The 26,696-nt window shown below is 40.0% G+C and overlaps 1 protein-coding gene across 12 annotated transcripts in view; it reads right to left on the bottom strand.

The window, feature by feature from the left end:
* The window catches only part of MAGI2 (membrane associated guanylate kinase, WW and PDZ domain containing 2), a 755,689-nt gene that overhangs the window by 4,747 nt on the left and 724,246 nt on the right, over window positions 1–26,696 (bottom strand). For 9 of the 12 annotated variants that reach the window (XM_055712103.1, XM_055712104.1, XM_005443453.4 and 6 more), the window contains one exon: window positions 18,865–19,003. In XM_055712103.1, coding sequence (XP_055568078.1) covers window positions 18,865–19,003 — 139 coding nt within the window. Of the gene's footprint in view, window positions 1–12,696; window positions 12,808–18,864; window positions 19,004–26,696 lie in introns of all 12 variants that reach the window. The other 3 variants (XM_027811489.2, XM_027811491.2, XM_027811490.2) reach the window with 2 other exon arrangements.

The raw sequence follows: 26,696 nt of genomic DNA, 5'->3' as shown, positions 1-26,696 counted from the left end.
GGAGGCTCTTTTGAGATCTGAAATCCAGGGGATCCTATTTTGGTTAACACTTGAATCAGGGACGTTGCATGGGGTCCAAGTCGCTTTCTCTGTTTCTCTGAAACTGTCCTGGGACTCTGCTGGGCAGCATGGAGCTGCTTGTGTGCACCAGCAAGGTGCCTGAGCTCACACTAAACAAGCCACCTCGGGCCTTAGAGAATTAAGTTTGTGCTTTCTGCAGCGTTGTTACACCTCCCCAGGACAGGGGTGGTGCTGAGTGTTAGCCTGACTAACTATTTGCCTTAATTATGGTCGTCTTCCCCAGTTGTTCATGAGATGATTGTGTTTCACTGAGTGGCAGTGAGGAGCAGCGGGCCATTACCAGAGCTCTGAGGGAACCTGAAGTTACAGAAATAGCTTGGGAAGTATCAGCTGGACACCAGTGGAAACATCAAATGGCCTGGAGCGGCAAGATGCTTTCCGCTAACAAGATTGCCTCTGTGCAAAATGTGCCACTATGCCCACATCAGCTGTTTCTCCTGCAGGAGGACAAGCCAGGTGGCCACCATTCAACACCAGGGTGACAAACACCTCTTGCGGTTCCTCTGAGGCGCTAAGGGCGATATTGTACCGGTTATTTGTGAGACACTCAGGGGAGGACACCTGACGGTGAGTGGCCTGCTGTTTGATTCCCTAGAGAGAACTGATTTGTTAATGGACTGTTCCCCTAGATGATTTTTTTTTCTTTTTCTATTTTCTTTCTTGGCGGGGAGGGAAAAATCACCAAACGTTGCCATGAGAAATCGTAGTGCGTTAGAATCTACTTCATCAAAAGTGAACCAATGTATTTGTTACATGTGATTATATATAGATATCTGTAAACTAGGACGTGCAATACTATATGCATTACCAGATTTCTGCCTCTCCCCCAGAAAACCCTCAGGAAAAGACGACTTGGCCAACTAAGCCAGAGGACTTGTAGCCATAGCTTAAAGGGAAGGTTGGCTTGGGAGAAGCCCAGCTGGGCTGCAGTTTGCTTGATATGCAGTGCCTGGCTGCCCGGCTGGGGAGGCACCTATATAGGCTGTGTTTCCAGTGGCTGGGGGAAAAAGCTGCCCTGCAATGAAACTGTGTCATTGATATTCTGTGGCCATATAGTACTTGCAAGTAAGAACTTGACAAAATTACTTTCTATAAAGTTTAAGTACCATCAATTTGAGATAGCCAAAACCCAACCTAAACCACTTTTGCCTTCAGATGAAATGAGTCATCCTCAGCCTTGGTAGATGTTAATGTCAACAAGCCCTTGCTGCAGTATGTCACCGGCTAGTGAGGAGAATACTGATCTGAGGGCATTGGAACTGACTTTCTTCTAATGTTTGAACATTATGGGAAAAATACCAAAATTACTGGAGTAGAGCAAAGTGCAGTAATGTATGTAATTTGTTGCTCAAAAGAAAAACCTTTTAAAGAGCTGTGTTCAAGCCATAAGGGTTCATTTGGACTTGATCAACCAGCAGTAAAATGATTGCTTTTCCATAACAAATATAAACAGGAGGAAAATGCAAAATTTTATTCTGTAGAGCAACTAAACTAATGATTTCTCTTTTTGCTTATTCCGAGCTTGTAGCTGCATTTTGGAGAGAGTTATTAATACTTTCAAATACATTTTTTTCTGTCATTTCTAAGCTTTACATAAAACCTATGTGTTAATTGTGAACATAACCTGCTTTTACTGTCTGTTATTTCAAAGTATCTCAAAACATTTTGCAAACGTACTAAACCAGGCAGAGCATGATTTTACTTTTTTCTCCCCCCACCTCTGGGATGAACGGAAGACAGCATTTGTTTAATAGAGTGTGAACTACTAATGCCCAAACAATTTACAAGCAGAAGTGAAGGACACTGCGTTCAGCTGAAACTGCTGGAGACATTTAGTGATGTGGTTTTAAATTTTTTTCTGACTTCATCACTATGGATATCCTTACAGTGGGAGAAATTGTTTTCCAAAGGTATACATCTCACTGAAGGCTACTAGATGCCTTCCTCCCTTCTTTGAAGGGAGAAAATTTCCCTTGACCTACTAATTTAGACAAGATAAATGAGCTGGGAGCAGCACTATAATCTATCACTGTGGTGGCATTTGATTTGTGTAATTTAGTAGGTGTTTTCTGGGTGGCTTTTAGTTTCCACAAGCTACTGTCATGCAGGTTGGCGGCACTTCTCCATGGAATGTGTAAGAGTGACTCACCTACAACCTGTTTTGCATAACTCCCAGGCAAGGAGCAAATTGCTAACTGAGTAAGAGACACCACAGACACTTGAGTGTGTAGGAGGACAAGTAGGAGATGAAAGCCATTTTGGAGGATGAGTGACAAGGGGAAAACATCAGGAGCAGAAGTTCTCTGTCTAAATGTTTTTTTGTTTGAGGTAGAACTGCCATTTACGTGAATTGTTGGCTTTGCTACATCAGCTTACACACGTTCAATGGAGTGGAAATAAGGGTACTACTCTCATGTGTCTACTTGCTCTTACAAAGCCTAGTCTTCCACCTGGATCCAGTGCTTGCTGATGGCTGACACCTGAACCACCAGCAAATGAAACCTGGCTTTACTGCTAATGGAGAAGAAGGATCTGCCTGTCTTTCTGAGCGCTGCCTAGGTACTAAGTCAGGGGAAAGAGCTCAGCCTACTGATACATTTAATTTCCTGCAACGCTCGTGTTTTCTTTACAGGTTGCCCTTGTAAGGGTCTGTCAAGTCTAGTCTTGCTGTGCTTATCTGCTCTGCCAAGATCTCAGGTCATGAGAGGTTAGACCTTGGATTTGTGACTAGGTTCTCCTTTCGCATCCAAACATTTTAAATAATAATGTGGGATTTTTCATCAGATAAAATTAACCATAAAGTACTAATATTAATTTAGTTTATATTTAGTAGTAATGTGAAGAGTAAAAAAGGCTTCACATTTTATTACTTAAGTACAATAAAATCTCAATGCCTTTTTAATTTACAAATTATGTGAAAAAATGAACATTATATTAAAGCTTTGAGCACTTTCAGTAGTCTGAATTAAACATTTCCTGAAACGTCTAAGCAGCTGTTTTCATATCTTCCGAGAACTATTATCCTAGGGAATCAAAGAGTTTTTGATTAAATAAAAAATATGGTGCTTTATTTCCCCCCCTACTTTTTTCTGAAATTACGTATTGCCAGAAGGTGGCAAACAGTTCTTACAGATGCTGCTAATAACAAAAATGGGACAAATTGTCCCCTGGTGAGTATTCACTAATGTTGGCAGTGTTACACCAGGAATGCATTTGGCTCTTTCTCATTATAGCTTGACATGTCTGTGATGTTCCTGATTGCATTGGTCTCCTGCAGCTTGTCTTTAATGCTCTCTAAGGAGGGATATTTCAGAATATTTAAAGAATCTTTAATCTTTCATCCTGGAGCCTCCACAACCCAGGCATGCAGCACCCTTTGTCTCCTGAAATAAATGATTCTCTGAGGTTTTGATGGTTAGAAAAGCTCTTGGTACCTTCTGTCCAGCTGTCAGCCTCATGCAAACGTGACATGCTATTGTCACCCTTTTCCCCAGCCTCTCCTGGAAAGTGAGTGGCAAGGGGCTCTGCCTCCACCTTACAGGCTCCTTCTACTTCTGGCTATAAACTTGCACTTCTTGTTAAGTATTCAACAGTGCCATGCAAATACTTTCTCACAAATTACACTTTCTTGGCACAAAATTGCACTTTGATTGGCTCCCCTTCCACTGCATTTATCCACGTTCAGATCCCTAGACACCAACAGCTCTGGAAATAAACGTCAATGGATTTAGGCTCCTCCTGCTGTGATGTGGCCCTTTCTTTGCTCAGTCACCACGGCCACATGCAGGTGGGATAGCCTTTTCATCGTTAGCACTGCCCTTATGATTTTTTTTTTAAGCTATGATAGCAGTGTGCTATAGGTGAAAAATGTTGACCCTGTGTACAGAAATGATATACATGCCATATACATTTACAAAAATAAATCCAGGCTATACTCAGACATTTTGGCATCTGAACTACTTTTCCATTCTTACTCATGCAGTTAAGTGATCTGTTTGGTACTGTGAAGTCTTTTTTCCGATGCAATGAAAAACTAATCTAATTTCTTGCTATCTTAATTTACCCACATTCATTATACTGCTTGCCTGTTTGTACTTGGTATTGTCACAGTGACTCTGACTGTTTAGAGTAGCCTGTAAATGTAACTTTGCTTAAGAGTGGAATTTTCCTGCTTTCTAGTATAATTTGGTTTTTTGGCTTTGCACATTTGTTTTCGCAAAGGTTGAGGATGGTTGGTCAGGGTAACCAGAGTGAGTTAGCAAAGTCATGAAACATTACAGGAAAACAAACACGCATCTGAGAGTCCCTGCATCTTTTACTTCTGAATTTGGTACTTCGCATTTTCAGAAAAGTAGAATGATTAGTTAAGAAGGACTGATGTTTGGAGTGTGAAACAATGGCAAGCCTAGTCTCTCTGTCACCAAAGTCATTGTGCATTTCTATTTTTGTCACTGGTCTAATATTGGAAAAGGGGAGCACTACTGGGAGCTATTGGTGGCAGGCCTTCTGCATGTATCTGCAAGAACTGAAGAGATGTGACTGTAAAGGAGGGTAAGTGAGGAACTTCTCTGTAAACTTCAAACATTTAATTTTCATCCAGAAAATTCAGTCATTGACCTATTCCAATGACCAGGAAGCACAGCTCTACTTCCTATTTTATTCAGTTCCCAGTGCCATCGATACTCTGATGCTCTCAGAGTACTCTTTTCATGTTACTAATCATTACTGATGAGCTACGATTTAGTTCCTTTGGGTTCATTATATCCATCTTCCATTGCATACTTAACCTAGATATTATGGAAGACTCCTGAAATACTTTTACAGCAGAGATGGTGTCATAGAGTCCTTGCAAGGGCCGTCTGATGAGACTTTGAATGATCTTATGTCAGGTAATGTTCACTTTCATCACCATTTCTCTATTCTGTATGGAGGTTTGTTAGAAAAAGTGCTTTCATGTCCAGAGATCTAATTTGAGAATTATTGAAATGCACTTCAGAAAGAGCAGATTGTTAGTTACGCTTGGAAGACCAAATCTGCAGAAGCGCAGGAGATGATATCGCTTGGTTTTGGAGTTAAGGGAACAGAGAGAAAGGGAAAATTTAAACTTGGGGCAGAGAGGGCAAAACTGTATATTGCAAGGGAAAAAATTAAAAAAACCTTTAGAAAAATGCTGAACGCTTTCTTGAAACAAGAGATTCACACACATTGATTTGTGTTGGCTTTAATCTGTAGAAAGTACTATGGATGAAAGCACTTTTCAATTTTTGATGTAATGTATTCTTTAAAAATGGTTAACAAAGAGACATGGGAAGTGACTGATCTGACTTGAAGAGTTCCTATTCTTATTCTGCATTGTTCCTGATCCTATGCTATACCCAGTGCATCCTCGTAAATCCCTTCCCCTCAGTTAGCTGTTTAATTATGGCACTGCTTCACCACTATTTTACTGTCCTAATCACTTGAGATAATAATTTAATAGCCTTACAGAGTCAGAGAGAGGTGTCTCAGAAGACCTCTGGAAATACATGTCTGCTCTTCTGTTGAATGTGTGCACGACCAGTGTTGGGGACCTCCTTCCAGAAGCCCTTTTGAAGGCTGGGTATCAAAGCTGAACGGGTGGACACAGAGATCTACACTCACCGCCCCACAGCAGGCCCATTTTAGCAAGCACAGGTCACTGCAAGTAGCCTGAGACCTTTCAGGTTAATACGGGAGATAACTAATGAATGCAGAAGCAGTCCGAGTTTCTGCCCTGGAGAGCAGGTGAACTGGATTGTCTCCAGGACTTGGATGTTCTTGGGGTGCTGCTTTAGTCCTCTCCTGGTTACCCTGCCATTGTTCACCCTTAAATACGAATCACTGGCATAAGCTATTCACTAGGATTTTGTAATAATGCCTAAGCTCTGCATCATTTGGCACTCTCCAGCGTCAGTCACATCTTACAACAGGACTGACAAAATTTTAACACTGCCCTTAAAAGAGCAAGAATAAAAAAGGGTAATTTTTCTATGCAGCAAAAAACTACTTAAAGTCCAGAACGGGAGAGGGGAAAAATAACCAAAATCCACACTTAAAACAGGTTATATTTCAGACCTGGAAAAGGTAAATTGATTTAGTAAATCAGTTTACTAATTTACTGTAATAGTCCTCTGGCTATCTTAAGGTCAGATGATTATGAGTACAAATTTATCACTCATTTTAGCTTATTCAGTAGATATGCATCTAGTAAACAGTCTTATCCATAATATTTAAACCAATTATCATGATCACTAATCTAAGTGAACGTGGTAAATTTGATTTTTCCTTGAATCAAGTTAATGTATCTGCATAAATGTTACAGGATTACTTACTAATAATGTAAACATCTGAAATGTACAGTGCTTTTATCCTCCACAGCGAGCTCCTCACTGCTGCCTCAGTGCTAAGTCTACGGACACCCTAAGCACTGGTCTTGAGTGACGTTGCTCTAACCACACATGAGCTTTCACCAGGTCCTCCAGGCAGTTTGGTACCCTTTTTGAAGTGTTGAGCACCTCGCATTATCTATCAGATCAGAGCTACTTAGGCAAAAGGACCTTCAGTAAAGAAGGTTTTATTTTTCCTGTGTGGTCAGGCAGTAAAGTAGAAGCTGCAGAAACCTCAGTTCTCTTCCAGAGCCATGCTGGAGCTGGAAAATCTACACTGCAACTTACTGTATAATGAAAAAAGATAATGACTTTAAAATTAGTTTTTATTAATAGAATTAAACCACATTAAGTCATAAAAGGTGTTCATAAATATGTTAATAGAATGTGTGGTATTAATGAAAAACATTCTGCAGAGACTGAATAATTTAAGAGTTGGATATTACACACTTAATTAAACTTAAATATTAAAATTATTAATTGTCACAGCTAAAATGGGCATTAACAGTCAGCATCACATCCTGTCTGATCAATAAATAGCTGTCATTATTAAAGGTATGTAGATAATATATAAAATGTATTTAATAAGTGAGGAATTCAGAGCATTTTGGCTGCATATGAAATTCCCCTAGAAAGTTGTTTCTGGCAGGCGCCAAGTGTTGGCGGTTCTCACTTAAGATCTCAGCAGGATCTTAAGCAAAACACATAACTTGGTTGGAATGCATCCTTATTTACAAAGCTCATGAATAAGTAATCCCATCCTGCTTAGGGTAGAAGCTGTAGAATTAGTTTAGTCTCTCTTTAGCAAACTCTTTTCAGACTGGAGGCTGCTGGGCACTGAAGGTGCAGCACTGACCCTGGGACCACGCTTACTGTGGGGGATGTTGTGGGTACCCAGTATCTTTTGGATGCTGAGACAATTTTCTCTAAAATCTGTATAATGAGAAGTGCACGAATGAATGAATGTCACATTGTAATATTCAGCTCCTAATGAGTAAACACAAACTACATGTTGTTAGAAAACCCAGATGTTTAAAATTCAGGGTTGCATATGTGTTGCTGTAGCTCAACAAAATACAACATGCTCTAAGGTCATGTTTGTTAAGCGTTGCCTGGAGAGTGACAGTTACATCATATTGTCAAAGTGAAAAAAATGCATTTCATTTTCTGAGGGATTTTTTTTTTTCCAAGCAAGGAGTAACAAGCTGTAAGAAATCTGACAGGGGCCGTGAGCTCTGCTAACCTCTCCCTGTGGTCGGGTCACAAAGCAGCAGCTGGGAATTGCACCAAGGGATGGCAGAGCGAGAAGAGCAGAGGCAGGATCAACTGCAAGTCCCTCTACGGACAACGCTTGCCTTCTCCTCTCTAACGGTTAGAATAACAGCTTTTTTATGTCATTCTCTATGTGACCATTTAGACTTATCGAATTTCTGATGCCAACGATGAGGGTCATAAAAGGCCCTGTTAGTTTAATTTAGTCTTGGGTATCATAGCTCAGGCTGCTGGAAGACTTTTCTGATACAACTTGATTGCTTCTTGTTGTACTTTTGCATCATTTTTTTGTACTTTCATGGCTGTGCTTTTGTCCCTAAAAGAGCTGATGGCTGTTTATGGATTCTTCTAAGCAAGCTAAAAAGCCAGAATTTTTACACCTGAATAATCACAGATCAATTAAAAGATCACATACATAAGTTCAAAGCCATGATATCCGAAGTTCAGCTGATATTCTTGGAGATGGAGCCTTTGCTTGTAGGTGTGCAGATAAAATGTTCTTGTTCATGTCATGCCAGAGGAGGACACACAATAGTTTCCACGTCCTTCTAAAGGGTATGAAGCGTGACCTCAAATCACAATTTACTTAGAAATATAAGAGTGGCTCTGCTCTCCTATGGAGAAATGCACGCCATTGCAGAAAACCGACTGTGCTGAAGAGATTGTCAAGCACTGGAACAGGCTGCCAAGGGAAGTGGTGGAGTCACTGTCCCTGGAACTATTTAAAAGATGTGTAGATGTGGTGTTTAGGGACATGGTTCAGTGATGGACTTGGCAGTGATAGGTTAATGGTTGGACCGGATGACCTTAAAGATCTTTTTCCAACCTAAATTATTCTACAATTCTACGTGGAACTGGTTTTAGATCCCTTAGAGCCTAGCCATTGAAGCAGTTATTGCACAGCCTTCGTGGTGAGAATTACTGGGACAGGCTACAGGAATAATGGTTTGTGCCTTCATACTGTTCCCTTTGATCTGTAGGTCTATACTGCACGGATACCACCATCACAGATGTGTAGGGAAGCTAACGCTGTTTAAGAACAAGTTGGAGCGATGCAGTCTTGCCATCAACTGGGGAACCATTGCAAATTTGCAAATGAGAAGGACTGCAAAATGAGCGGCAGGAGAGGGATTTTATGGGCCGGTACACTGCAACAGCAGGAGACTGTGCTTAATCCTATGGTTACTGAACTCCCAGATTTCCTATTTATCCGGATTGTATGAAGAAATGAAAAACTGATGCTGTGGAGACAGAGGGATGGCTGCGTTCTTTCAGGCCCTGTCTTTTGGGTGCTCGTCTTCTAATATTGTCAAGTGGATGGAAATACAGGAAGCCACAAAAAAAAGTTAGAAAAAGTTTTGTGGGTGGAACTTTCCCTCCTTGGGCTGGTAAGTCTGCTTGCTGGTTTACGTGAACAAAACCAGGGACAATGTTTGTTCACCTGTTTTATTCACTGTAGTTTAGCTGTAATTATCTACACTTTACACCATATTAGTAAATCTACTCGAGAATATTATATTATGATAATTAAGCCTTAGTAATAAGAGAACTTGCTCAACAGCCTTATTACTAAATATTTGCTCAGATGTAGGAGGACACTGCCAATTTTGGTGTGGATTAGAATGCGTGCGGATTAGTAAGGTTCTGCTTTAATAATAACATTGAGTAGTCGACTAGGAATTTTAATCTTTAAAGTGCTTTTCAAGCATTAAATAATTAATCCCCATAACACTCCCATGAGATATGTAAGTAAATATTACTATCCCTGTTATACAGATGGGGAAAGTGTGGGTTAGGGAATTCAGCTGGACTGGCCAAGGCCACTGGGAGTGTAATTGCCAAGGCAATGTTTAGGACTATGGAAAGGACTCAGTATTTTTGCATTTAAAAAGTAAGGAAAAGGTCTCACTTCCCTGGAAGCTCAAAAACATTGCCACAAACCTGAAAAAGTCTTCTCCTGTGTCCCTCTTTCTTTCAAAACTGTGTTTTCTATTGCTATATCAAAGGATACCTATGTAAAAGGTCTACATATCTTTTAAAATAGAAATTTGCTGTAAGACAGAAATAACTATACATACCCACATATACATACACTTAGACTGTTATTTAACAGAAGGATGTTCTACTTTCCTGCCAGCTGCTACATATTTATTAAATACTAAAGACATGTTTGTAAAACAAATTTTAATATTCAATTTTGTCCTTGAATAGTTTTTACCCATAGCAATAAAACAGCTAGAACCTTTGGGAGCCCATATTCAAATTGCCTGATGGTTTTAGACCAATTTTATTAACCACTATATTGATTCATTTTATCAGGTTTTTTTGTCTGTCTTTTTTTTTTTTTTTTTTTTACACACCACAGGTTCCTGAAATTAAGTCGGTATTGCTAGAAATAAGAAAGTGGTGTTAGATATGCAGCAGGAATATGAATGAATGTTTGCTATTCCACCAAGGTGGTCACAAAAAGAAAGGGCACTTTTCCAAAATGACTATTGATTTTTGCACTCACAGCAGATGAATGATACATGGGGTGGTTCAAGTTTCAAATAACACCCAACCTCAGCTCTAGAGAGTTATAAAATAAGCATTAAAAATAGGATGAATTGGATTATCTGATCAGTAGTCTGAACAGGTAGGAGTATCTAGCTTAAATGTACAGGCCAAGATGCTTTTAGACATTTATTAGACACACATAAGAACTTCAGACATAGTAACAGAGTTACGAAAAAAGTTTCTGAAGGATTTAACTGTATTCAGTCAATAAAACCACAGTAAAAGCTCCCAATTTTTCATCTATTACTACAAATATAAATGCAGCGGTCACTAGTAAGGGCTACCAAACCCACGGTGCAAGGAAGCACAGGCACGTATCTCTTGATCTGGATGTACTTTCTAAACCACCTTCTAGCATCTGCACCTCTGTCTATCTTCAAGTAAGCCTGCTGATCATCTTCTGTAAGTGATTATTTATACAAAATGGAACAATTCCTGTGGGAGAAATGCAGACTCATAACAGACTGCACTACAACGCTCTGGTAGGGGTCTCTCCTAAGGCATGCTAGAATGGTCAATATACCTGTTCTACATCAGGAAATTTGACTTATATCCTTGGTTAGTGCTCTAATGAATGGTAGCACAGCCACAATTTTGGTGGGGAAAAGCCCCATTGCAAAAACCGGCTTTTTAGGAAAATCCTTCCCCTCAAAACTCTTTCATTAAAACCACCTGAAATGGAAACGTTGTATAACACATATATTTTCATTTGATGTGATGCTATTTTTTTATCAATCAGGTATTTCAGTTTTGGTGTTGACCCAAACTAAATTGCTTTTGATTTTCTGGATATATTTCACTGGGAAAAAAAAATCTGTCCTAACACTTCCTGCCAAGTAAATAATCAGAACCATTCACAGCTGAGTGACTGTGCAAAACTAACTGTTGCTGTATTTATAGAGAATTTATTTTTCTACTTATTTCAGGAAAAAAGGCTTATTTCCTTTGTCCATTATGCTATAGGAGGGGAAATGAAGATGATGCATAGAAAGCTGTGGTTATAAATATACTAACACTTGTAGTGGAACTGCAGTTCACTGAACTTCCTATGCTTGACAATTGGGACTTCAAAATGGCCCTAATGTCAGCCTGGATTTTTAACCTCATGATCTCTCTGGACTACTATAAGTGAAGAACAAAGCAGAAGAAAGGTGAGAATACAAGGAATGATCAATTCAGATTTCTAGACAATGCAGGAACTTCTTTGTTGCTAGGAGGTCTCCAATGATGACATAAATGCTTGAACCGCACAGGTACTGTTTTTAGCACAGTACTGTTTTTAGCCTCTAGATGGGTCCAGCTCTGCACTTGCAATGTATAGGGACAGGCCTGTGTTCAAAAAGTTCTTGTTTATAGACACAAATTGGAAATGAGCTGTAACTGGAAACACATGCAAGCAATTGATTAAACTACCCAGATTTGCACGCAGAAGACTGATAAGTTAAGCATAGCTTAGTGCCTGGGTGCTGGAGGCAGGAATTCTGTGGGCGTCACACTGGAGGAGCTGCTCAAAGCTCAAAGGCTAGCAGGATACCTTTGGGTATAAACTCCCTATTTCCAATTTGTGTACTTCAATAGTGTGAGACTGGCCTTATAATTTTAGCAAATAAACTACATTGTGCAAAGTCAACAGCAGACAGGCTGAATGCATCTGAACGCTTCTTCATTTTCTGTGATGACAGCAATCAATAAAAAAATAGGAAAAATAAGCTTTTCTTTTCCTTTGCTTTCCAGGTATCATTTCTGAGCCATGAATCTGTATTACAAATTTGATGTATCTGAACAATCTGTGCAGTTGGATCTGATTTATGTAGAAAATAGCACTTTGCACTTGATTTCAAGCTATGTGTAAATTCAGGGTAACCGCTGGGTTTAAAAAACGATTATTGCCTTACAGCATGTTCCAAAAAGTCTTCAATTTTACATTAGTTATTTCTTCAAGAGGCTGCATATAAATACTCTTTAAAATCAGCACCTAACTTCCACCTTCACATTACTAATATTTTTGCAAGACAAGTGCCGTAAGAAGGTGGGAAAATACAGCTTTGATTCTCAAAATTTTAAGGTTTTCTAACAGAAAAGTCATATTAAGGGGATAAACTTTTGTCACGAGGAAAAGCAGATATATAGCAGACCTATGGCTGCGTTTCTTGCACTAGCAGCAGTGTAACATGAAGAACCAGTTATCTGGGATATTAAAAGAGATTTGTAAAATGCATAGCTGCTTTGACAGATATCTAAGACCATCAGTTATGAGAGAAAAGCTGAATACTGCAGAAACTATTAAGTGAGCTAGCATGTAAGAAAAAAAGTTGGAAAAGACTATTAACAGTTGTAAGAAATGAAAGCGTATTAGAAAGATAAACATGCAGAGTTTACAAACCGTGTCTTTAGGGTGGCCCAATAAGTAGAAATATGGGGACCCATGCTTGTCACTTTTCATGCACATGGAAAGACTGGAAGGTACCATTCCTAAAGGAAGGGGAGGAACAGCCTAGGACCAATCATTAGAATTAACAGAACCAGTGACATACAAATATTTTACTATTGTTAGAGCAGAGAATTCTTAGTAAGTTTAGAACAACTGAGTAAAAAGCTTATATGTAAACAGGAAAGAAGTATTTCTGTAAAGCTAAGACAAGTAAGCATGCTGTAAGTCTAAATATTAGTGGATGACTGAAACTACTGGGCATATATATTCAGAACATAGATTCATCTGGACTATGGATGTGGAGTACATCTTGAGGTGCTTTCTGAAGGAGTCATAACAAATCAAAAGCAAAAGGTTTAATGCATTTCAGAACTGTTCTGATTTATTTGTTTGAAAAATCCTTGTATTGGTATCAACTCTGACATTTTCTGGTTTTGTTGGTAAGGTAGTGCTGAAACATGAGCAGAGAGTTTCTTCCAGGCTCTTCAAAAATACCTTACTGCTAAATAACTTGCAGCTTTTATTTGTTAACCAGCAATTATTTTGTGCATACTGAAAGCTTATCTTTTGCATAAAGAACTCTTCCTCCCTTAAATATCAAAAACTGAATCTAAAGTCTCGTTCTGTAACACCACCTGAATGTCATGAACCCACAGGGTGAGTTTTGTATGTAATTTAGCATCATGTGAAGCAACAGAAATGCAAAATGCAACCCCAGGACATGTCTTTTAATGAAGTCAAGCAAGATGGGGAAGGGAAGGAAAGATCCACCATTGTGTAAATCCATAAAGCACCAACCAGCCCTGTAACACAGCTTCCTTATTCATCAGACCTCACTGATTCTGGTTCTCATGGCTCTGTGTGTGTTAGCACCACACCGTGACCTAGCACGCTCAGGGCCAGACCCAGGTTTCCAAGACAGGGCAATGGAAAAGTTTTCCATAATCTCAGGACGCATGGGCTGTAGTATCTAAAACTTACAACGTTCTACAGGAGCTCTTTAGCAACTTAAAGCTAAGTGAAAGCACTGGAACAGGCTGCCCATGAAGGTGGTGGAATCACCACCCCTGGAGGTGTTTAAAAAACATGTAGATGCGGTGCTTAGGGACATGGTTTAGTGGTGGAGTTGGCAGTGCTGGGTTAACAGTTGGACTTGATGATCTCAGGGATCTTTTCCAACCTGAATGATTCTATGAAAAATTACCGAACTTGATAAAAACGATGATTCTGAAGTCCTGCTGTGGAAGCAGGAAGGGAAACATGTTAGCTTTCTTCTAGATGTTCCTCACAGGTGAAATCCAGTGTTTCCACTCCCTTTGCAGTGCCAGATGGAAAGCATCTGGGGCAGGAGGCTGTGCCTTGCTGGTGGGATGGAGACCATCCACAAGTGTTAACTGTGCCTCTGCCTCCTCCACCTTTATGCCCTGTTTGCAATTATTTGGTTATAAGACCCAGTGCTCTCAGGTCCTTCTAGGAACATACATATTTTAAGGTAGCTTTGAGTAACAGAAGCTCCTGTTGGGAAAGGCTAAGAGTAGTACGCCAGAAGCAAGCCGACAGGACTACTGGGACTGCAAACGAAACATCCCAGGCTTTCCTAGGGACCTTCTTCCACAAATAATTGCAGAAAACTGTGGTTGTTCTCAGAGAAAACTGTAGCTTCCTGGGGCTGATCCATCATTAGAATTTACTTGCCTCATGCAAAACTCCTTGCTAGATGGAGAGGCTGTGATTTGTTAGGTTTACTTCATCTTTAATGTTACTATTTTGCAATTTTGTGAACAGTTTCCCTGTGTTTTGCCTATAGGGATGCTGCTTCATTCCAACGTTCGGCTGTGCAATGTACATGTCTTTCTGGTGGTGTTTATACAGCTATGGCTAAGCCTGAAATACATAAGCATCTGTAATGAGGTTCCCACAGTGTGAGCGACAGATCTTCTGAAGTGCTGTGCACCCAGTAGCTCCTGCTGAAGTCAATAACCTTTTAGGCAGACGCAGCCACTGCAAGAAAAATCTTGGTCTGTCATCTTATTCAAATTGTATTTTATGCCGGTCTGAGGAGTGCTCAGTGCTACAGCGATGACGTGAGTTTTGTGTCCTGTGGCATGTACGGAACCACACAGTCCCCCCAGCCAGGCTCCCCATGCATTAAGTGCACTTCAGGAGCAGGATTCCCAGCAGTACTTCTAGTCTTTTTTGCGCAGTAATATGATTTCTTACTCTGACTTGGTTCTTTGGAGAATGTGGTTGGCAGACTGTTTCCTATGAAACATCACACTGATGTTCTTCGGGTTTGGATGCGCTGTGATAATTCACCTTCAGTGGAAGCACAGCTCCTCTGGCTAGTCTTATCCTCAGCAAACATGTTCTGAGATGCTGAGTGATAGAACTTCTGTTTTCTAAGCTTCTTTTGCTGCACCCTGCCGGGAAATCAGCTATCGTTTTGGAGCATTAATCATATCCATGTGCCTTCCCACAAATTCTGATGCTACCATGCATGCTACAAGGGGATTTCTCCCTATGATGTGCTCTGGGATCTTTGGCATTTGTTTTCAAGCAAAATCAGCAGCTGGAGTTGAGGTAAATGATGCATTTGCAACACACTTCATTTTTTCCCCTCGGTTTGAATAGTGCTTCAGCCCAGCCAGAATTTTCTTAGATGTGCTTGCAGGGACAGATTTCCAGGGAGCATAAACTGACATAACTCATTCATGAGATTTACATCCTCCTAAGGAGCTTGTTCTTTGCTTCTTCATTGAGCGCTTTCTTCTTTTCAATACCCATTCTTTTCTTTTGCAGATCACTTTCTTACCATTGATGGTTTTTCCTTAACACTGCTTTTACTGGTGTCAATCACATCACCATTCAAACACTGATAGTTCTTGCACTTAAATGTACACCACCATATTTTGTACTAACAGAAACATGGCTCTGGAATTTAAAAAGCATTGATTATATTGCACAAGGGAAATAAAAAAGTTGAAGACTGAAAGATGCTGTGTGACAGATTTTGGCTGGTTGGTTGAGTTGTTCTAGGTAATCTTCCTTCTTTTTAACACTATGAGTCTGAACGCCACTGCTGTTGGAAAGGTCTTTTAACACAGCGTTACTACAACTCACTTGGGAAGTCCCTGACCATTTTTCTTGACAGAGAATGAGAGAGAATATCCAGGAGAGGACCCTGGTACACTTGCTCTGTTTTTATATTTCTCCCTAGGCTTCTGCTGCACACCACCGTTGCAATCCAGATACCAGCTCAGTCCTCCAGCCTTGCATTTTTACACTCGACTAAGTCTTACTTCCCACTGATGGTCTCCAGAGCTGAGCCCTGGTGAGAATAAGAAATATTTCTGACAGGTACTTGCAAAAAGAAAAAAAAAAGAGAGAAAAAAAGGCTGATTATTTCAGTAAAAAAAGCTCCAATTACTCTTGCTACATCTCAACTGTGCAATTCTGGTGGGAAGAAGAAGGAACTACTAAATATTGACTAGTTTATCTGCTGTCCTCAGGATCTCTTTGTCCTCAAGCTTACTGTCACAATCTTCTCTGTGTTCAGTTTTCCATTATTCGCAATGGATATTCTTTCTGGCTTCTCTGTTAATACTCTGACCGACGTTCTTTGTGGCACAATGACTTACCCTTGAGATGTGGCCTTCTCAAGACTTGCCCTCTGGTTTTAATAATTTCTGTTAATTTCTGTTTTTAACTTCCTAAGCAGGCTGCTGTTGCTTTTTATGTGCACCTTATATTTGTTCTTAGAGTATTTCTTATTGCTTTGGGAAATGACCTATGAAGGACTTTAATATCTCAGCTAATTTCAACAGGCATCTTATTTTGCTTCCATTCTGCCCACAGACTGGATTCAGCACTAACATTTCTCTGCCTGCATAATGCACATATTAAGAATTGCAGAAATGTGGATGATATCCTTCGCTGTGATGCTTTCTATAGGTTGTGTGTACATTCCAAAGTAACTCCCGAACAGTTTTTCTGCTTTTTCAGTGCAGTAGGATAACACAGCTTTTTCAAGCACAGCTACTTAGTCCTCCTCCTGTACAGAGCAGTAAAGTGGTGATGCAGCTAGAAAAATGATCTGATTAACCAGCACTTCTTTGTAGTAACTTCTATTTTGCAGTAATCTGCATTTTTACAGATCTAATGTAAGCATTTCAAATGCTTCTCCAAATGGTGAGCATGGCTTTAAAGTGTCCTGTGAAGTTGTCTTGTTTCTTTCTGTTAGCACTATAGACTATGTCTGTCTTTTTGGTTGTTTATGTGTATTTTTTACCTATGTTCTTCTTGGGAAGGGGATGCCTGTGCACATTTACACCTTTAAGGAGACTTCCCCCCACCCCCAAAAAATGCTATTTACACTGAACATGTTTTTGCAGCTATTTACATTTTCTTATGATTCTGGAATAAGGTACAGATTTATAGGATTACATAAATATAGAAATCCATTCTGGATCTCCTGTAAACCTAGGTTTAAATGCCACCCAGAACTAGGATCTTAAGAAAGTCAGATTTGGAATGGGTCTGAACTGCAATCGATTCTTTGCTTATAGCAGCCTCCTGTGACCCTCCTGAGATTAAACTGTTTCCTGAAGAACCAGAGAACTGCTGGTATACAATTCTGCTGTTTGAGAGGTATTACTACCACTATACCAGTCCTGGTTGTTTGTTTGTTCTTTCCTTAAAATTGATTCATTTCCTCCTACAAAATAATTTTGGAGCTGATCTGAATCTCTATTGGAGGTCTCTCTGAAAGGATGATACACTGGTTCAAATTGATATTAAATGTCTTAGTACCGATTCATCATAATCCCTGAAAGCCATTTTGGCTTTGTTCCTACTCACCAAAAGACAACTCACTAACTTTATCACCAGATGAGTGGACTATGGCCCATCCTTGCTGCCCTTATTCAGAAGCTCTTGAAAGCTGGAAAAAAAAGCAGCATACGCTATCCCGAGTATTGCCTCAGCCACAGAACTGGCTCCAGTTTAGAGAAGAAAATGGTGCAATTACCATGCATACTGACAGCTGGCAAAGTTCTGACTTTCACTAGAGCTGAAATTTAATGTCTCAAAGAGAGGTAATGAATTTATGTTGCTAACAAAGATTGACCTGAACCTACAGTTAAGACTAAGTCTTACTTCGAATTTTCATAAGCTACAGCAATTTCTGATTCTAATGGGAAATGTTGCTGGAACTTCAAAAGTATCATTACAAAAGTTTAATAGAGTTTTGGACCTCCTAGCATAAAGAAGTCAAGATATTTTCATTAAAAAGAACCCCTTTCCTGTGAGATTTCAGGCCCAGCTGTGCATATCATAGAACTTATGTAAATATATGACATTGTCACATCATACTTTAGAGTAAGCCCTGGTTTCAATTTTCAAAAAGAGCTTTTTGTCTTTGAAATTACCTTTGGATAATTTATTTTAACTTCTTGTCATTTCAGTAGTGAAATAAGGTTTCTATATTGTCTAAATGACTCACACTTTTTGAAATACTTAAAACAGTCTCAGAAGTCCTTCTGAAACAAAACATGAGAAGAATGGATCCTGCTTTCTCACGGCAATGAGCAAAGTCTCCTTTTTTATTCAGAGTGGCTTCTACTTGATCATCCGTGTGTATTGTCAGAGATAATATAAAGGGTGAGGTTGTCAAAGAAAGAAGTACATTGTTGTTAATGCTTTGAGTTTAAACCTGGGCCATTGCATTGCATGGCAACAAGATCATCTGCTGTGATTGAAAATGTGCAGAGAAGTACCAATCGAGGAAGAAAAGGACAGTTTATGGACAAATCAGCAACTCCCAGCACACTCAGAGATGTCCCCTAAAGGGTTCAAAGTGCTTCCTCCAGTGCACATCTTATAAGCCATTGCCTGTGTTGGGAGGGCAGCAGATGACAGTGATGTACACACATATATCGTCTCAAGCCAAGGAAACAAACATGAATAAGTCCACCTCTACTCAGGTAAGCACTTACGCCCATACTTGACATGCCCCAGGACATCACAATATATAAATATCTGCAATTGCTACTTAACTCAAAAGCAATATAATTAATTTATATAGGCTCATGCACATAGAAAAACGTAAAGATGAAAACCCACCATATTCTGGGACCTGGCCTGTTCCACGTTTCAACAACAGTCGCACTCTCCTGCCACCAGACTTGATTAGCTCTATTGCTCTGGCATGTGTCATGTCCCTTGTGCTTTCTCCATTGATTTCAATTATTTGATCTCCTACCTGTCAGGTAAGAAGAATATTGAGTCAGACAGAATTGCAGTAAAATGAGCGTTTCAGAAAGAGACATATTCAATGGATCACAGGTTACTTGAATGACAGACAGACACATCAAGGTAAATTTGTTCCTGTCTGTCTCAGGGATATTACTGGCAGATTAAATAACCTCCAAAGTGGATTCTGCCTGTGGTGTATCAAATGTTGCTCGTCTTCTGCTGAAATCGGTGTAATGCGTTTGGAACTTGCCTCACATCTTCTACACGTAAGAAGTTGATTTTTTAATTGCTTGATATGTTGGAATCACTGGAAACATTGTGCTACACCTTAACTTGTGGTCTTGTGTAGGTGCCAGAAGACCTTTGCTGCTTTTAACTTGCTATTTTCATAGAGAAAAGAGAGGTTTGAAGCACAAATACAAAGACCCAACATTTGCATATCTAAACCTTGGTAGTAAAGTTTCACACCAAATTAAGAGTTGTTATGAAACAATATATTAAACCAAGAAAGGTTAGAGCTATGGCACGGGCCATGTGTGTTTGCTGGAGTTCTTACAAGAGCATGCTTTGCACTATTTATCCACAGAAGGTTTTTTGGTCAGAGTAAGCAGAGCCCCTGGCTGCGCTGTCTAGTTAGAGCAGCCGACCTCACGGCTCTGGTTACAGATTGCTGCCACTCGCCTCCTGGCTGGCTTTCCAGTCAGAGTTAGCTTCATTATGATTTTTTTCTGCCTCTATTTCTACAGCGGTAAAGTGGGGCACTGATATCTGTGTCTCCCACTCACCCCAGCCTCCCTCCCAGCTTTGCCTCCCACTGGGATGCTTTGGTTTTGCTCTTCTCTCCATGGGGAGAGCTGGCTTTTGATGCTGGAAACCTTCTCCATGACCAGGGGAGCAGCTGCTTTCTGCTGTGCCCGCTCGGCATGGCATACGGCACGTGTAGGAAGCAGCAGCTGTACAGCTTGGTTGGTGCTGCGATACCGCAGCTGCTCACTTCTTTTGGGAGCGGGCTGAATGAGCAACAGGGTGAGGTGACATGTGAGCCTCATACCAGTGGCACCACAGCCTCTGGAGCTCATGCCTTGCAGGTGCGTCGCAGTAGCCTCCCAGCCCCGTCGGAGGGGTGTCCCAGGTGGAGCCCAGCAGGAGGGTTGATCTCCTGGTGCTGGTAGAAGTGTGGGGCCAGGTGATGGGCAGCCAGGAGGGGTGCACGAGGGTCTCAGTGCAGTGGCTCCAGCAAACTCGTTTATCAGTGCTAGAGGAGCACATCTGCACAAAAGGATCACAACTGCCTCGGTCTGCATCGACGGTTTCTTCACTGTGTGTATCCACTGCGCTAAAATAACAATGCCTATACATCCTAGAGAGGCTTTTAAGGGGACTGTACAGATTCCATGATGACGGGCAAATCCTTTTCCTCACACAAGCCTGTCTTGACAAAACCAGCTCTTAGCTGGCCTTGGACATTGAAATGTTTTCTGTTTTGTATGTTTTCTTTGCTACTATTGTATTTCTGTCAACTAAAAGTGTAATCCTTCAGAGGCTTTCCTTCCTTCCTGAGTTTGAAATATAGTATTTAACAAATAAATGTGCATAATATGAAATGTCAACAAGACTCCTAGCATCAAAGAAAACTGGAAGGGACGTCAAGAAGTTATCTAGTCCCTACTTTTGTTCAGAGACAGAATGCTACTAAAAGGGCTATGGCAGTGCTTGTCAATAAGAATTCATATTCTGGCAATAGGAGCTGCAGTGTATTTTAAGAATTCTCCCAGGATCCTGTATGCAGCCTATGCCAGTACTTAACTTAAAAGCCATTGATCCGAATAAAACCTCTCAGTCTTGCTATAGCACTTTGTAAATGCGGCAGACTGAGCAGGGGGGGCAAAAGAACAGGATTATTTTGTGCAAAAAGGCCTTATTTTTGAAGTAAATTTCCCCCTTAGTGGATTTTCTCTGTTAGGAAGAACGCATTTGGTCGTACCATGCAGTACACATTTTTAGACATTTCTGATGACCTGTAGGCCACAGTGACACACAGCGCAGGTGCTCTCTGGGCTGTGGAGAGATGCCCCCAGGTTTGGCCATGCAAGGCTGTTTGCATCACTCTGACTTTTGGTAGTATGTAGTGGCTGCACACACTCGGAACAAAAATAGAAAATCTCTCTTACCACTTCCGTAACACAGACAGAAGATGGATTTGTAGCATCCCCACAAGGATACTTAGTCAGTCAAACAGACAAAATTCAACCAGTTTGGGAAAACGTGTTTCTAAATGTCATGAAACAATTAAACCCTGGTAGAAATGCTATAAAAGCAAACTCAGAGTTTCCAAAGGCTTAATGACAGTTCTTTCTTGTGTTATGTTGCCTGGATAGAACATGTTTTGCAGAAGGTATTTAAAATGATCTTGTTAGCATGTTTTGAGAGAAGTGCCAGATTAGATCAAATGAAGGAGGTGTTTTTAACACTCCTTGATAAATAGCCTTTAAAATGAGTAAGATGAAAGCTGTGCAGAGCATGTACAGTCCTTCAAATAAAATCCTTTGCGCTCCAGAGCAGAAAGACAGGAAGAGATTTTAATACAGTTTAATATGTAAAAAGGTTAAGTTAATGTCACATTTTCCCCTTGCTGTTTGCCTTTCTTCTGTTCTCATTGGTCAACATGCAGGAATTCTCTTGTATTAATGTAACCTTTTCTGTATTTCAGTGGATTAAATTTTTTTTCCTCTAAAGGAAGCACGTAGCTGATTTGATAGTTCCTTTTATTATAAAATCCTATGTGCAAATAAACTGGAACAGCTTAAAAAAGGCCAGCATCTTTGTTATGCGACCAAAGGAAGGGAAAGAAACAAGCCTGCAAAAATTAGGTGTTCTGAAATTTACATCAGAGAGTGTGAGACCAGAGGTAAAACAAATAGTTGCAGGAGCAGTGGGTTAATTGTATTCCATGCATGTGTGTCTTGTGGCTGACTGATGTATAACTGAATTATACTGCCTTTGCAGCCCAAGACCAGCTCTGATTAGATAAGAAAAACAACAAGGAAAAGAAATATTGCTAACACTTTTATCCTGAGAAAAGCTTCATTAGACTTTACACTCGTATCTCGGGAATTCATACAAAAGAGAAAACTTTGTCTGAGGAGTGGTTCCCCATGTGCCTAATAAGGTAAAAATTCCTATTCTTATTTTGTCTGCAGTTAAACATTTATAACCTCCCCTTCTTTCCCCTTGCCAATGTAGATTCTGTTATGTCTGATATGGGAGAAAACCACGCTGTACGCACTGTCTCTGTCCAGGAACTCAAATGTGCTTCCTCTCCCATGTTTGCTATTGTGAAACAGATTTTTAGGTATCGTGAGGCTATTTCTGTCTCTTTTAAATCCAGTGATTGTATAAGAGCAGCTTAAATATACCCACATATTGAAGATACACCATGGTGAGGCCAAAGGTTATGGTAAGCACAGAAACAGGTCTGAAAAGAAGCCAGTGCTTGTTATATGAAATCATCATTACTCTCTTTTCAGGATCAAAAGTTGATTCCTGCAGTTTTATACCACACATGACATTTCTCTATACTTGTGTTCTGGATCCTTCCAAGTCTGTCCACAGTCTCTAAACTGGAGATATTACTAAAAGGTGCGGAGTAGGCAGAACGGATCAAAATGATAACGTTCTTCCCATGTGGGAGAAACACTTATTAATAATCTTTCCAGAATGAGACCTTCGACTTTTTTTAACACGCGAATAGCTTGGATTCCAAGATTATCCCCAGCAGTATTGTCTAGACTGTTATCCCTCATTCTACATTGTACACATTGTGATTTCTCTGTCCTAAACCGAGCCTAGTGCACCTCAGTGAATTTTATCAGATTGACTGCTTTAGTATGAAATTTTCATTTTGAAATCTAAGTCAGTTCCTCAAAGTCCTTTTAAATCCTTTAAGAATAGAGACATCTTGGCATCAGCAAATTTTATTTTATTATTTATCAATAGGTCTCCAATTATTAATGAAATCATTGAATTGAGCTGTTTTCATCCTAGACCTCTCAAAACCACACTTGTAATTACTGTTCAGAAAATCATTGAGAGCAGCCTTTAAGAGGCTACATTTTCAGTAACCACATTACAGTGATTCCACGTAGAGTCTGTTTCCTCTTCTTCTGCAAATTTCATACAAGGTAGTATTGAGAGGTGAAAAGAAGAAGCCTTATACATTCTACTTCCCCTTTTCCCACAAAAATATAAAAATGTAAGCCCAAAATAAGAAATGAAAATTAGATGGGTATGACAAGGTTTGCTTTCCTAAATTTACATGTTGGTGGACTTTTTCAATTTATTGATAACCTGTCACAGATTATTTCTGGGAATGAAAGTTTAAGGAACTTTTCTCTATTATTTGACTTCAAAAAGAGGGAATATGTTTTCCTTTCTCTAGTCTGCTGCTAACCTTCTTGTCCTTGAATTCTTGGACATAATTACTAATAGTCTAGAAATTACTTTCTCATATTCATTGAGCATACATGAACATCAGCACGTTCAGCAGACCTGAATCCAAGTACACTTTAAGCATTTTTTTCCTTGTTCTGATTTATACTAATTTGTCTTTGTTGAAGTTGATGTAAGTTTATGGTCCTTCTGAACATCTCAGTGAAGACTGATACAAAGAAAGCATTGAATATTTCAGCCTTCTCCACATTCTCAGCAAGCAACGGACCTCTTTTTTCCTGTTCTTCATATTTATTTTAATATATTTGTTACCTTTTCTTGTTACCTTTTATACTTGCAGACTGCTTGGATATCATCCTTACACATTTAATCTTCCCTCTGCATCTAGCAGGACACCAGGCACCTAACAGGTGTTGCAGCATCAAGCTTTGAGTCCCCTTATCTTTTATTGGGTATGACCCTGTGGCATTAGCTCCTGTCATGGACAGTGAGACATTTGAATATCAGACCATTATTTTTGAGGCATTTCGGCAAAGCTGCCTTCTATGGAGATATACAGCTTTTCAGATGAAATACCAGAGTATTGTAACAGATAAACTTCAATATAGCAACATCGTTGTTTTGCATGGCATTTAGGTCCTCTGCTATGTTACATTTTATGGATTTCATTTTTTTCAAGAAATTGACAGAAAAAAGTTCCCCAGATCTGGAGAGCTACCCATCCCTAAAATAACACCTTCAGCTCCCATGCCATTCAGGCACAGTTTTCGCATGACAGCCTGAGAGGATGCATGCATCCTAATCACCAAGTTTTAAATCCACAAACGGCAGGGAAAGCGTTGGAGAGCACAGCCCTTGAAATCCAATATTTTAATCTCACAAAGCCAAAGATTGCCTTCGGCTTTTTGGAATCAACTTTAATTTCAAGGTGTCATTCCACAGGATCCGTGCACAGGGCTGCAATGAACGCAGCCCTTTGCAAGCCTGGCAGCTGTTTTGGTGGCCAGGCATGCGGAACAAACGGATGGACCCCTTCCCGCTCCCAACAGGCAGGCCCTGCATTGTGGGACACCCCCGAGACTGGCATCACCTCTGATTTGTAACCTTCCTGGCAGTCTTCAGCAAAGACTACAAAGCTGGAGGGATAGACCTCCACACCCTCCAGACGTTCTCACTGGCTTAAGGTTGAAGCGTGTTGGCAAGCCAGCCTGGGAAGCTTGCACGGCTGCTGCCTGAGCTGTATTTGTTTCTGAAGAAACGTGCTCTTCACAGCTATGAATCCGGCAATTTTACACACATTGATTTTGCATTGTGTTTCTTTCTTTCTGCAGAACGTGGCCCTGGCTGAATTTCCATGCTGTTTGGGACAAACGCCTACCCACACCCACTGCTTCTCCTTCTGACCTAGTGGCATGTGGTAAACAGAATGCTCCTCTATTTTATCCTTACAATGTGCAAGCACAAAGTAAACACTGAATGCTTCCCCCCTTCAATGTTTTTAAATTTACATATTAGTGATTTAAGTGTAATTATAAAAAGTAGTTTGTGTGTATGGCAAATGTCTCTGAAAAAGATCTGCTTCAGTTCAAGTTAATTCAGATGCTCCATTCATGCATAAGAACAACTGAGCTATAAAATTGGGCAGCATGTTTTCTGGCAATAATGAGAAGATAATATTCCTAAAGAATGTTTAAGTGACATCACTATTGATAGGTTAATTAGAAATAAAATTGTAAAGCTTCTCCGAAACATTAGAATAAAGTGCCTCTAATAAATGTGAGTTTATCTGCAGAGCCTTTGTTCTGGCTATATTTTATAGTAATTATTACCTGTCTCATTACAAAAACCCAACATACATATAAACAGAATTTCAGAAAAAGGCTAGATCAGAAGGAAATACATATAGCTTTAATGTAGTAAAGAGGCTTTTCCTTTCTCAAATGTATTTTTAAATTACTGATGATAGTCCTGTGTACATTTGCCTCTGACAGCACGTGAGGAACGGTGTCTAAGCAGGTGTCTAGTTCCCAGTTACACAAAATGAAAGTAATTGTGTATGCACATTTTAATTCTATGCTAAATGAGGAAATGTAATGATAAAAGCAGCCTCAAATCATTTGTGCAGAGGGCATTGCTGTCTGTCAGTTTAGAAATGCATTTTATAATTAAACCTCAGGAAAAAGACTAATTACGCTTAATTCCTTTTATATGGGCATCCTATTTTTATAACTGAAACATTTCTTGCATATTATTTGTTGCTGTTTTTATTGCTAATGAGTCCAAAAGGCTGAGAGATTGTCTGTACTTGGAGACTGAATAGCAACTCCAGAATATCTATTTTGGTGAATTTCCAAGTACTGTCAAGTCCTAATATCTTTGCCTGGAGTCAGGCACAGGCTGGATATCTGCTGTGCAAATTTCCTCACAGCAGAGAATCTGTACTGTCTGGGAATCCCAGGTGTAATGCATATCCTGAGCAAAGCCAGGGCATATTTTTAGTCTAAACCAGCTGTTTAAGCAGCTGTGGCTTCTTACCCCTGGCCACCCTGGGCCCTTTGCTCCCACAGAGAGCTGCTCTCGCCCCCTGCCTGAGAGGGGAGGGTGGGCTGCAGGGAAGAGGGGACCCACAGGACATGGGCTGAGGTGGTGCAGAGCAAAAAATGCCTTTCACACCACTCCTCAGCAGGTGCTCTACCTTTTTTTAAAATTTTTTTTCACCTTTTCCTGAAGGAGGGAGAAACATTATAAGTGCTATTACAGAAAGAGAGCTTGGTAAGTAGAAAATGTGTATGACCGAGTGTCTGTAGAGAATGGGGGGTGAAGGAGAAAGAAACGGAGTTTGCAGCGGTGGGTGGCTAACAAGACAGCAAAGCCGACTTCTGGTACTACAGTAGACTTTTTTTTTTTTTTTCCCACTGCTGCAAAATATTCTATGTATATATGAATTAAAAGTGTCAAAGATAACGGAAAATTCATTATCTTATTGCAGTTAATTGATGCACCATTACTTTTTTAAAATAGAGATATGATGACTCAGTGCAGCATCATGTAATATTAATAGCATGTCCTTCATCCCTACAATCATGAATGAAAACGAGTAAAGGCTGCTAAAAAGGAAGAAGAAAATTTTCTGGTATCTTCTTGGTGGACTCGGGCAGTTCTCATTAGGCAAAACCAAAGCAAATTCCAGATTTTACAAGCTGATTTTATAGACCCTACATAGAAGCCTGGGCATGCAGACTGCTTCACTC

The sequence above is a fragment of the Falco cherrug genome, chromosome 5 (genome assembly GCF_023634085.1).
Source record: "Falco cherrug isolate bFalChe1 chromosome 5, bFalChe1.pri, whole genome shotgun sequence".
Lineage (NCBI taxonomy): Eukaryota > Metazoa > Chordata > Aves > Falconiformes > Falconidae > Falco > Falco cherrug.
Note: the sequence above shows the minus strand (reverse complement) of the source record. Positions and strands in the feature narration are given on the sequence as shown.